The sequence below is a fragment of the Myodes glareolus genome, chromosome 6 (genome assembly GCF_982192425.1).
Source record: "Myodes glareolus chromosome 6, mMyoGla1.1, whole genome shotgun sequence".
Classification (NCBI taxonomy): Eukaryota; Metazoa; Chordata; class Mammalia; order Rodentia; family Cricetidae; genus Myodes; species Myodes glareolus.
Window position 1 is genome coordinate 7229603 of NC_142031.1, and position 12529 is coordinate 7242131.

General features: G+C 47.4%; 1 protein-coding gene across 4 annotated transcripts in view; it reads right to left on the bottom strand.

The window, feature by feature from the left end:
- Clstn1 (calsyntenin 1) overlaps nucleotides 1-12529 on the bottom strand; it is a 65119-nt gene that overhangs the window by 19011 nt on the left and 33579 nt on the right. For 2 of the 4 annotated variants that reach the window (XM_087906867.1, XM_085690259.2), the window contains exons 3-4: nucleotides 1282-1311; nucleotides 39-234 (exon numbers count right to left, since the gene is read on the bottom strand). In XM_087906867.1, coding sequence (XP_087762993.1) covers nucleotides 39-234; nucleotides 1282-1311 — 226 coding nt within the window. The remainder of the gene's footprint in view (nucleotides 1-38; nucleotides 235-1281; nucleotides 1312-12529) is intronic. The other 2 variants (XM_087906868.1, XM_085690260.2) reach the window with 1 other exon arrangement.

The window sequence follows — 12529 nt, forward strand, 5'->3', positions numbered from 1 at the left end:
CTCGCTCACTACTGGGTGGCCCTCTTTGCTCGACTTACTTGTGAGATTTTTTCACGCCCGTGCCATCAGGTCCCTTTCCGCAGTCGAAGGCCTGGATGGTGAACGTGTAGTCTTTTTGCAGCTCACAGTCCAATTTCTCCTTAGAGCGGATTAGTCCCTCCCCCGTGGACTTATCCACCACCACGGCATCAAAGGGGACATTCTGCCCGTGAATTTTAAAGTCACAAATCTCACCTGGGGAGTAAAGCAGAGCAGGTTAGTGTGCCCTGCCCCATGAACCTTCTGCGCGGTGCCCCCGCCCCCAAAGAAAATAAACAACAACGACTTAGCAGCCAGGGGGGTTGGTAGGGTCCGTGGACAAAGCGGGGGGGCACTGTGCTTTAACACGGGTGAGTTCTGGGACTTTAGTAGAAGCGGATTCTGGCTTTCCAAGCAACTGGTTTACTTTGCATCCATTCATGCAGGGATACAAGAGAGAGAGCATAGACAGGCATTCCACAGGAGCACTTCCGGGGCTCAAGGGTCAAGGACGTCATAAGCAACAGCCAAGGCCTGAGCACACCAGGCTCCCAGGTCTGAGCACTGGGCGGTTCTTTGGGTTTGGACCAGAGAGAGAATAAAATGGACAGCTAAGCGTTGAGAGAAGAAGTGTGATATGTGGGACCAGCATCGGAATTACAGAAATTCTGTCAAGGAAAAAAAATGATCAAGTCTTCCTGTGCAATGAGCCTGGCTAAATCAGGGAATCAAAACAAACTGCTAAAGAAGAGGGGTAGAAATACCAAGGTTTCAGGCATCCATTTCAACGGCTGACATCCACTGTCAGCCACAGGGAGGAATCGCTAGGATTCCCCAGTTCCGGCTTCACCTAAGAGGGACACCAGCCGGCAACGTCACTACGGCTAAACTGTCCGGGTTGGAAAGCTCCGTGTTCCATGCTCGCCCGTGGGAGGACAAGGTTAACGCTCTGACGCAATGTGAAGCTGCAAAGCCATTTCACGTGAAAAGAAGCCTGCACACTTCCACAAGTTCAGTGACTAGAAAACTGTCCCAAGCAAGTCCTGTTCATGTAGTTCAAATGGATGTCTGAGTTCTAGATATTTCTAACCAAGGGTCTGGTTACATACAATTTCCATAAATACACTTAAAAAAATGAAACAAAACTAGGAGAATAAATAAGGGAACGGCATGGCAGTTGCTCTGTTTAATGACTGATTCCCAATTTTATAACAAGTTAGTGGGTTAATATTCATGAGAGGGAGACAAAGAACCCTTCATCACCTTCTTTGGTGACTGTCACCTCAAAACTCTCTAAAGGGAGAAAAGATAAACCCATGTCAGTAATTCAGGAAAGGCTGAAGACGGAACAACAAGGATATTGTCAAAAGTGCAACACATTTCTTACAAGAGCTGGAAACACACTCAGTAGACAGGTGCACACCTGTTACGTCACTAACACATTTGGTAGACAGCTGCACAACTGTTACATCACTAACACACTCAGTAGATAGCTGCACAACTGTTACGTCACTAACACACTCAGTAGATAGCTGCATAACTGTTACGTCACTAACACATTTGGTAGACAGCTGCACAACTGTTACGTCACTAACACATCTGGTAGACAGCTGCACAACTGTTACGTCACTAACACACTCAGTAGATAGATGCACAACTGTTACGTCACTAACACTCAGTAGACAGCTGCACAACTGTTACGTCACTAACACACTCAGTAGACAGCTGCACAACTGTTACGTCATTAACACACTCAGTAGACAGCTACACAACTGTTACGTCACTAACACACTCAGTAGACAGCTGCCAGAGCTGTTAAGGAGGAAACTCCCGGTCCTTGCACCCACGCCACTTTGAACCCTAAGCTATTAGGTAACTGCACCTGAGCTCACTTGAGGTGGAGTGCTGCTAGGGCTTCTCAGCACCCCATGTGTCTTAGGACTTTTCTTCTGATGACAATAAGTAAACCTATGCATTTTCATTTGTTTGGAGACATTGTCTCACTATGTAGCCCAGGCTGGCCTCGAACTCACAGATCCGCCTGCCTTTGCCTCCCGAGTGCTGGGATTAAAGGCATGCGCCACATCTGTCCTGTATTCTTATTTTAAAACCAAGTTCTCCAAATAAGATTCTAGAAACATTCAACTCAACATGAGAATTACAGAACAAAAGTCTGGAGCTGAAGGGTTTAGCCTTTCGCCCCACTGACAAACTGTGTCTAAAGTGCATGACCTAAGCGACAGACGGAAGCGCCTGTTAAGGGAACAGACACTAGGTCACAACCATGCAGGGATGACCACTGTAGTGACTGGCTGTCACCCCGTGCCCACCACAGAAAAGATGCTACTTCTGGGACTGTAGCATTACAGAGAGTCACCTTCTTTTCGTTTTTCGAGACATGGTTTCTCTTTAGCTTTGGAGCCTGTCCTGGAACTAACTCTTGTAGACCAGGCTGGCCTCAAACACAGAGATCCACCTGCCTCTGCCTCCCGAGTGCTGGGATTAAAATGTGCACCACCACCACTGCCTGTCAGACTATGTTTTTTTCGTGCCTTGAATTTCACACAACCTCATGACCTAATGCTCACTTGTCTCCACTGGCGTATGAGACTGTGGCTTATCCATTTTCTTGACTGACAGTGAGAATCCAGCGAGCGGGAACGTGTAAGGAACTTAAAACCCTGCTAGACACAGCAAGCACTCAGCATGCATCTGTGGTTACTAAAGCCACATGGCAACTCCAGGCCATTTCCTTCCAGTGAACGTGCAGCAAGAAGCTGCCCATCCATGTCTCCTCCTCCATCATGAGGGCTGCCCAACATGGTAGAGGCTGGCCACAGAGGAATGTTAAATTTAAATTAAAATCCATTTAAATGAATTAACACTAAATCTTCAGTTTCTTAGTCACATGGGACACCCAGGGCTCACAACACTGCATGGAGAATGCTTCCCAGACCACCACCATAGCAGGGTCTCCTGCATGGCCACTACAAAGCCGGGGTGCTGCGGGGCCGGGGTGCCGTGGGGCTGGGGTACTGTGAGACCAGGGTACTGTGAGGCCAGACTCGGCAGACCATGGAATCAGGGCCAGATTCAGGTTGCCCCTTTTTGAAAGGCCTGTGTACTAAAAGAATGATTTTACCTTTTTGAAAGTACTTCATCAAGCTGAGACAGGAACTTACTATGAGCCCCAGGCTAGCCTGAAACTTACTCTGTAGCCCAGGCCAGCCCATGATCCTCCTGCTTTAGGCTCCTGGGTACCTGGATTACAGCAGCACCCCACCACACCTAGCTGACTGTTACCATTTTATTTTTTTTTTGAAGATTGATTGATTGATTGATTGATTGATTATGTATATTCTGTCTGTGTGTATGTCTACAGGCCAGAAGAGGGCACCAGACCTCATTACAGATGGTTGTGAGCCACCATGTGGTTGCTGGGAATTGAACTCAGGACCTTAGGAAGAGCAGGCAATGCTCTTAACCACTGAGCCATCTCTCCAGCCCTACCATTTTAAATAGTATTTCAGAGCATGAGAAAATTACATTAAAATTCAAACATCCATCTTCATCAGTGATGTTTGCTTGGACCACAGACATGCTCATTCGCGTAGGTCTCGGGTCATTTTTTCACTGTGATGGCTAAGTTCTCTGTCAGTTTACACCATTGCCATGGGCCCTATGGACTACAGAACTTAAAACACTCCCTGTGGAGGTCTTCAAGGAAAACTTTATTGATCCCTATTATAGAGACACACCCTGAGTTAGAACTTAGGTGGCAGTGATGCCAACCAGCATCCTAGGATGGGCTAATAAACTGTAGTATGAATATACTTTGGTTATTAGTATTATTTTATAAAGCTTTATCTTCACTACTTTTACTTATGTGTATAGGCAGACAAGTAATGGGGAGCCAGAGCCATCAGATCCCAGGGGAGCTGGTGTTACCAGTGACTGTGAGTCACCCAAAATAGGTCCTGGTAATTGTGTGTACTCTTAGCCGATGAGCCCTCTCTCCAGCACTAAAAAATATGTTGTGAAATGATCCCAACTGCCGATCTTTGATTCAATGTAAATGCTCCCATTTCTGACTGGAGTTCACTTTTCTACAGAGCACAGGGCAAACGCAGCAGGCAGCTCTGTATCCCGTGAATGCAGACGGGACCCTGGCATGAAATGGTGATTGCTGCCACTGCCGCTGCACATTCAAATAACAGGCTGAAGACCCCTATACTCAAGCAATGGGGAAATTTAAAGCAGGGCTTGGCTCTGCTGCTCAAGCTGGTCTTGAACACCTGGGCTCAAGCTATCTTCTTGCCTCAGCCTCCACAGAAGGCTCGGAAGCACTGCTATGCCAGCCTCTCAGAGTGACGCAAGACTTTCTATCAAGAGAGAAGGAAATGAGCAGCTGCTGGGATGAACTGGTGTTGTCTGAAGTTTCTGTCCTGCCCGGTTTCCGCAGTCTTCATCTGGGTGACGACTACAGACTGAAACTTCCCTCTTCCCAGAATTCTCGTTGTCCTGCCTATACTTCCTGCCTGGCTATTGGCCAATCAGCATTTATTTAAAATACAAGTGACACCACTGTCCCTCAGCAAATGGGACTTCAGGATTGTGAAGGTCTGAAAGGGACCTCCCTCAGCTCTGCTAAAATAAGATTGCCTGGGCAAACATAGTCACCTGGATAGTCCAGCAAGAGAGACTGGGGACCAGACCCAGTGGCAAGAAATGGTCAAGTTCATGTTTGAGAGGCCACTTTTGTTTTGTTGCTTGATCTTTTTATGTACATGCATATTTGCCGCATGAGTTTATGTGCACCACGTATGTGCAGTCCTGTGGAGGCCAGAGTGGGTGCTGGAACCCCAGAACTGGAGTTACAGGAGGTTGTGAGCCATATGGGTGCTAGGAACTTAACCCAGGTCCTCTTCAAGAACAGCCAAGTGTTCTTAACCTGAATCATCTTCTCCAGCCCCTCTGGGGGTATTTTAGATGAGATAAGATATATTCAAGGTGCTACAGTCCTAGATATGGGAGGAACTTTAAAGACAGGGCCAATGGGATCAGAGTATAACTGAGAAACTAAACCTGATGTTGCCTCTTCCTGCCCAGGGAAAGAATACGGAAGGGAGGTCTGTCTGGAAGACTGGGAATTAGTATGTCAGCTTTAAACACGACCATGTTCTGTAGTGTTATGGGCGGTGGGGCTGACAAACACAGAAACATGTATGACTTGTAAGCACATTGTGCTGCCCTCCAAAACGCTGATGTGATGGTTTATAATGAGACCAGCAGATGTGTGTAACTGTCTTTCTCATAGAGCCCCATCGATCGAGTATTGCAGCTGGCTACTGTCGCGGGCTCCACCAAGGGGTTTCAGAAACCCTCTGGGGCTTATTCAAAGCCCCTCTGCTGGGTCCTTTGCCTACAGTGACCTGAAGCCTTAGCAGCTGGCTGGCTGCTACAGCAGGGAAGGGGTTTACCCTTGCACAAGCTGGGTTCCCAGGGGGCTTCAGCAGAGGCAGCCAGCAAACGGCCTCATGTGTTATCTGTTCATCTAGCCCATAGCTGTGATTTTAATGAGGCAGCTGGGTCCAGCTGATGGACACAAGGTGGGACAAGTGGCCAGTAAGAGCTTCTGCAGTACCAGAGTGGGGAGGAAAGATGGCCTAATGAAGGCAGAGTCAGCAGGAAGTGCAGAGGGACATTCAGGGAAAACCAACAGAGAAAAGAAGTGGAGTTAAGTCTGGGGTGAGGACCTTGGCTTTGGCTAATGGGGCTTTCTATGGAACTGTGGCGTGTGTGTGTGTGTGTGTGTGTGTGTGTGTGTGTGTGTGTGTGTCTCTCTCTCTCTCTCGGTGTTATGTATGTGTGTGTGTTGTGTGTGTGTGCTGTGCATGTGTCATTTTTTGTTATATATATGTGGGTGTATGGTATGTCTGTGTGTTTGTTGTATATATGTGTCTCTCTGTGTGATGTGTGCGTGTCTCTTGTGTTTGTATCTGTGGCTGTGTACTGTGTGTGTGTCTCTCTCTGTTCTGTGTATGTGTGTGTGTGTTGTGTATATGTGTCTCTCTCTGTTGTATATATGTGGGTGTATGGTGTGTTTGTGTATATGTTGTGTCTATTTGTGTATTGTGTATATGTGTGTGTCTCTCTGTTGTGTACATGTGTGTATCTGTTGTGTGTGTGTGCCTCTGTGTTTCTGTGGTGTATATGTGTGTGTGCGTGGTTTGGCTAACATCATTTATCCTTACCATCTTTGGGCTTACATAGAGAAGTTTTCAGCAAATCCCAGGCATGACTCAGCTTCTCCCACAACACTTCATATCTGTCCCTGTTTAGCACAGCACGGAGTCCCTCACTGCCAACTGAGTGATGGGGAACCTTCCCACAGAGCTTCCTGATCGTCCCTCCTTAACTTGGGTTATGTCCCTCGCGTCCCACTCTCACGGGAGGTTGCTTGTTTGTCTCAGGGGTTCTCAGACTTCCTAAGGCTGTGATCTCTCATACAGCTCCTCATGTTGTGCTGACCCCAACCATAAAAGCTTTTGGGGTTTTGTTTTGTCTTGTTTTTGATTTTTCAAGACAGGGTTTCTCTGTAAAGCTTTGGTGCCTGTCCTGGAACTCACTCTGTAGACCAGGCTGACCTCAAACTCACAGAGATCCACCTGCCTCTGCCTCCCAAGTGCTGGGATTAAAGGCATATGCCACCACCACCCAGTTTTATAAAATTATTTTGTTGCTACTTTATACTTATAAATATTTGTGTTTTTCAATGGTCCTTTGATCCCTCAAGGGGTGGCGACCCACAGGTTGAGAACCACTGGTTTATTTGCTTATTTATTTATTTGTTTGTCTGGTTGGCACTAACTTCCCTCCCATTCTTCGTCCATTTTATGCACAATTCACAGATGTCACCAGCATCGTACGGAGTCACACTGGCATCTCGACCCTTGGCTGTCCCTGGACCTCACATGCTACAGCGAAGAATCTCTCAGAATTGCCTCCCGTGCCACTTCCTCTCTGACCTGGCCCCTGCTGTTCCGTGCAGACTCCACATCACTGCGCTGCAGCAGGAGGCCTCCTAAAACCCTGTCTTCCTGTGGAGACTCGGAGTCCCAGCCATGCCAGCCAGAACCCAGCCAGGCCTGTGCCCCACCATCACTCACCACCAATCTCTCTCTCTCTCTCTCCTTTTATTCTACCCTCAGATTTTCTAATATTGCCAAGGGAAATTTTCTTCCCTAAAGAATTCTTGAAAGACAAAATATAAAATGAGGGTCACCCCAACAGAGTCTAAAGTTGACTTCCGGTGATCCAAAGTTATGTGGAAATCCAGCTGCAGGCTGGCCTTGCTGTCTTTCTGTGACGCCTCCCTATCCGAAGGGAACACTAGCCCCCTTCTCTCACTGGGCAGCCCCTAAGCCCTGGGGATTCCTGCTCTCACACTCCCCTGTCCCTCAACTCTCCCTGGAGGTTCCTGATCCCAGCTTTGGGCTTCAGGAACTGCAAGCAACAGAAGTCATTCTAGCTTATTCAAGAGGGTCTGTTGAAATGCCACGGGGAACACAGTGATTTGACTGTAGGCTAGAGAAGGAGGCTTGAGAACAGCCGGAGAACCACGGCAACTCAGAGACAGGACAAGGGCCACCCAGTCAGGTGGGAAAGGAACACAAATTCTATCTTCTTTGTCACTCTGTTCATCTCTCCGCCTAGCTCACACTAGATGGGGGTGGTGGGTGACTGGCTGGGGAAATCACTGCTTTGTGGGAGGCCGGGGGACATGAAGTAAAAAGACTTTAAAATGGACCTGGGGTAAGGTGTCTGGACACGTTTGTCTTCTCCCTCAGCAAGGCCTTCTGGTCCACACAGCTTGCCTCTCACCTGGCTATGAGGCCTGCATTGGCAGCCTGACAGCCCACCGTCAGTCACATGTCACCCGCTCAACTTTGAAGCACCCTGACTACCCACAGGAGATCTAAATTGCCCGAGGTCTGGTTGTACCAGCCCTAGGATCAACTGACTCTCCTCACAGCTCCACGGGACTCTGGCTCCGTTCTGTCCTTTTCCTACAATTGTCTCCATCACCGCAGACTAGGAATTCTTCTGCATGGGGTCTTATAAGCAGCAATCTGGAACCCACCCCCACCTCCCTTTATTTGGGATTGAACTCGGGGTCTGGTGTTTTGCCACTGAGTTAAATCCCCAGCTGTAGCTCAGGCAACTGAGAGTGACCTAGGGTGCTGAACCCCCAACAGGGCCTTCCTCTCCCTGCTTGGTCACCAGCACTCAGATCCATTCAGCTCCAGCAAAGGAGGAGGTGTTCCCCATTTTCATTCTTCTCTCATCAATCACGACTTCTGAATTCCTGAAACTTGACCATAAGCTACTGTGAAGCAAAACATGTTTAATCAAACAGATTCAAGATGGCTGGAGATGACTCAGTGGTTAAGAGCACTGGCTGCTCCTGCAGAGGACCCAGGTTTGGTGGCTCACAAGTGTCTGTGAGTTCCAGGGGATCTGATGCCCGCTTCTGACATCTGCAGGCACCAGGCATTAAGCGGTGCAGATACACACACATAGGCAAAACACTCACACTTGACTGTAGACCAGAGAAAGAGACTTGAGAATAGCCAGAAGCAAACATAAAAACAATAAGCCTTTAAAGAATAAGACTGGCAAAGAGAGGGAGCCATCACTGTCGTCATCTAAGAAGACAGGCGCCCATAGCAGGGGTCCTCAGCAAACTGGTGCATTTCCTTCCTTCGAACCAATTTAGTTCAACCCAAGGAAACAACCTGGACCTGGCCGTGTGTGCTCACGTGTCTGATACTGACAACATATACCAGAGGTGTCAGGAATAAAATGCTCCGTATCATACATGTGTCTGCTTGAGAGCGCTGTCAAGTGAGCTCAGTGCTTACCTACACACCCCCTAAGGGGCTGGGAACGCAAACCAGAACGTTCTCAGCTTTGAGCTATAACATCTCGGAGAGCCAGCAGAGCAAATCCAGGCTGTCTGGTAACTCTAATATGAGTGGTGTGTGGCTTAAACTCATTTGTCCCTTCCCTACACGCATGGGGTGCCGATGTGTCCCAAGCATTGATCTAGCTAGGGTGCTAAGGACAGAAGTGGACAAGGTCATCATCTCTGCTGTCGTGAGTGACAGACACACCTTGAGTCAGTTTCCCCACCTGGACTTCCCCACTGACTTCCGGAAGCAGTAAGGACAAGTGGCCCACGAAGAGCCCCATGGCAAGCTGGGAACTGTCAGTTCACTGACAATGAGCTCACAGCCATCTTCAGTCACGTTAAGACAGCAAAGTCATTGCCAAAAACGATCCCAGAATAAGCCTCATGTCTGGCCTTGCTCCAACACAAAAATAATCTGAAGGAACTGTGAGGGAATCGGACACCGAAGACTTATATAAAAAGACAGAAACCTATTTCCCACATAATATTAAATTGAAGAATATACATTAACATCTTTAAAAATTGCATTTACTGCTAGGTGTGGTGGCACACGGTTTTAATTCCAGCACTCAGGAGGCAGAGGCAGGCAGATCTCTGCAACTTTGAGGCCAGTCTGCTCTACAGAGTGAGTTCAGAACAGTCAAGGTTAAGAAGTAAGACCAAAACAAGACAAAACAAAATTATATTTATCTACTTCGGTGTGTGTGAGAGTGTGTGCACGCGTGCGTGTGCATGTGTGTGTGCACGTCAGAGGACAGCATAGGAGTCCATTTCTTCCTTCCACCACAGACAAGGGACCCAGACTGGTGGTAAGTGCCTTTACTTACTAAACCATTTTGCTGGCTCATGAAAACGTATTTTTTTGAATGTTAAATATAATTCCACTGTTAACACTGAAGCAGCAGACGTCCCGTCTCACACTCTGGACCAAGCAAGGCTTCACTGCTTTAGATGGGTTTTGTTCTATTGTTATCTCTGGTGTGGGGGGAGGGGTCAGGGCTGACCTACACCACGCTACACAAGTGCTCTATCCTGAGCTACTGCCCTGTTTATAGCTGCAAATTTAAGCTCTCTGACACATGTACACAAACTAATATTCCCCAAGCTGAAGGGTGTTAAAATTTTGGGGGTTTTCCCTGTTATTTTGAGACAAGGTTAGCCCCTCCCTAGGTGTTAAACTGCCATACGTTCACAGAGGATGAAACTGTGGGGTAAGTAAGTGGCTTGAAGGCCACGTGGCCAGGGTTCAAGCGCTACCCGCTGGCTCTAAAGCCTGTTCCTCATGAGCCTGTCTGCTCAGCCTCACCAGGGCGACAGTCTGGGATATGATGGCCAGGCATCACAGGTGCTCCCTTCCACACCCCATATACCTGTTCAGGCCCCAGGCAAAAGGTCAAGACCCCTGCTGCCGTCAAGAGTACACATCCACATAACAGCCGAAGTGGAAAAATACAAACATCTACCTATGGATGAGGGAAAACCACACAAGGGACTGTTACCCAGAAATTAAAAGGGACAAGGTCTGGCGGATGTGCCCATATGAATGAACCCTGAAATCAACACAGTTACTAAACACCAGAGGTAACCTTATGGGAAAGCAGCCAGAACAGGCAAACCAACGGCAGTTGCCACGGGCTCAGAGAACTCTGTAGAAGGCCGTGAACCGGGACTGTGGAGGGCTGTGAACCAGGACACTGTGGAGGGCTCTGAACCAGGACACTGTGGAGGGCTGTGAACCGGGACACTGTGGAGGGCTGTGAACTGGGGCAGGGGTTGCTTCCTGGAGTGCTGAAATGCTTTAAAGGAGAGGGCTCAGTGGGTAAACAGTCTTGTGAACATGGCATTTTAAAATTCAGTGGATTACAAAGGCTGACTTTTCTGGTTCATGAATTGCATATTTTTAAAAAGAAAAAGAAATAAGATCAGGTGTAGAATACACACCTTCAATTCCAGCACTCAAGAGGCAGAAGCAGGCAGATCTCTGTGAGTTGGAGGCCAGCCTGGTCTACATAAAGTGAGTTCCAGGACCAATGTGTGATTCCCCTCTGTATGTTGTGAATGTTTTATTACCATTGGTTAATAAAGAAACTGCTTTGGCCTATGGCAGGGCAGAATAAAGCCAGGTGGGAAATCTGAACAGGATTTATAGAGAGAGTAGGCGGAGTCAGAGAGATGCCATGTAGCTGCCGAAGGAGGACACTGGAACTTTACTGGTAAGCCACAGTCTCATGGCGATACATGGATTAATAGAAATGGATTAATTTAATTTAAGATGTAAAAGCTAGCTAGAAATATGCATGAGCCACTGGCGAACAGTGTTGTAATTAATATAGGGGCTGGGAAATGAACATTCAGTCTCCATTTACACAGGACAACCAGAGCTGCACAGTGAGACCCTCTCACCTTCTCAAAACAAAAATGAATATATGAGTAGTTGTGTGTCCCAAAGATCTTCAGGAGAGACAGGGTGATTCTTGTGTCCACTGCAGAAGGTCAGCCCAATTACACCATGGTTTGGCTCTACACTGCGTATCTGAATAGTTTATCTCAATTTATATGTCAACACGAAAAGAACTGAGGACTCCTAAAACTATAAAATATTATAGGTATTGTTTCATTCCAAATACATTTGATAAATGAAAATAAAATTAAATTTTTTTTTCAGGACAGGGTTTTTTTGTACAGCTCTGGCTGTCCTAGAACTCACTCTGTAGACCTGCCTCTGCACCACCACCACCACTTGGCAGCAAAATTAAATCTTGCTAGGCATGATGGCACACACTTAGAATCCCAGCTGAGGCAGGAAGATCTCTGTGAGTTCACAGCCAGCCTCGTCTACATTGAGAGTTCCAGGACATCCAGGGCTATGCAGAGAAAAACAAATAAAAATCAAACAAACAAAACCTCACCCAAATAATAATAATAATAAATGAAAGAAGACTTCTTACATCATTGGGGACAGAAAAGTAAACTCAATCTCATGAGAAAGAGGGAAAGTGCTCCCTCCATGGCTGTTAGTATGTGAGGTCCAGTCTGTCCCCTTCCCTTCCTGACTTCCTACAGCTATAAACAGCACCGTGACAGAGTGTCCCCTGTCCAGCCTGAGCTGGAATCTCACTTCTAAGGCCAAGTGGACAACTCAACAGCTCTGGGTCTCAACTCCCCTCTTCTCTCTTTAAAAACACTTCTATATTTTTATCTTTTGTGTGTGAGTGTTGTCTTGCATAGATGTCTATGCACCACGCGTGTACCTGGTACCCACAGAGAGCACCAGATCTCCGGGAACTGGAGTTACAGACAGTGGTCATGAGCTACCACGTGGGTGCTGGGAACAAACCTGGGTCCTCTGGAAGAGCGGCCTGTGCTCTTAGCTACTGGGTCAGCTCTCCAGCCCCTGAGCTTTTTCTCTCTTTAAAATGAGGCTGGCAGAAAACATTCTTACTTCAAGTGGCAGAGAATTAAATACAAATTTTTATTTATAAAGCACTTGGAGTAGTGCCTGGAATCTATTCTTGATGCTTAGGCGCAAATGTATTC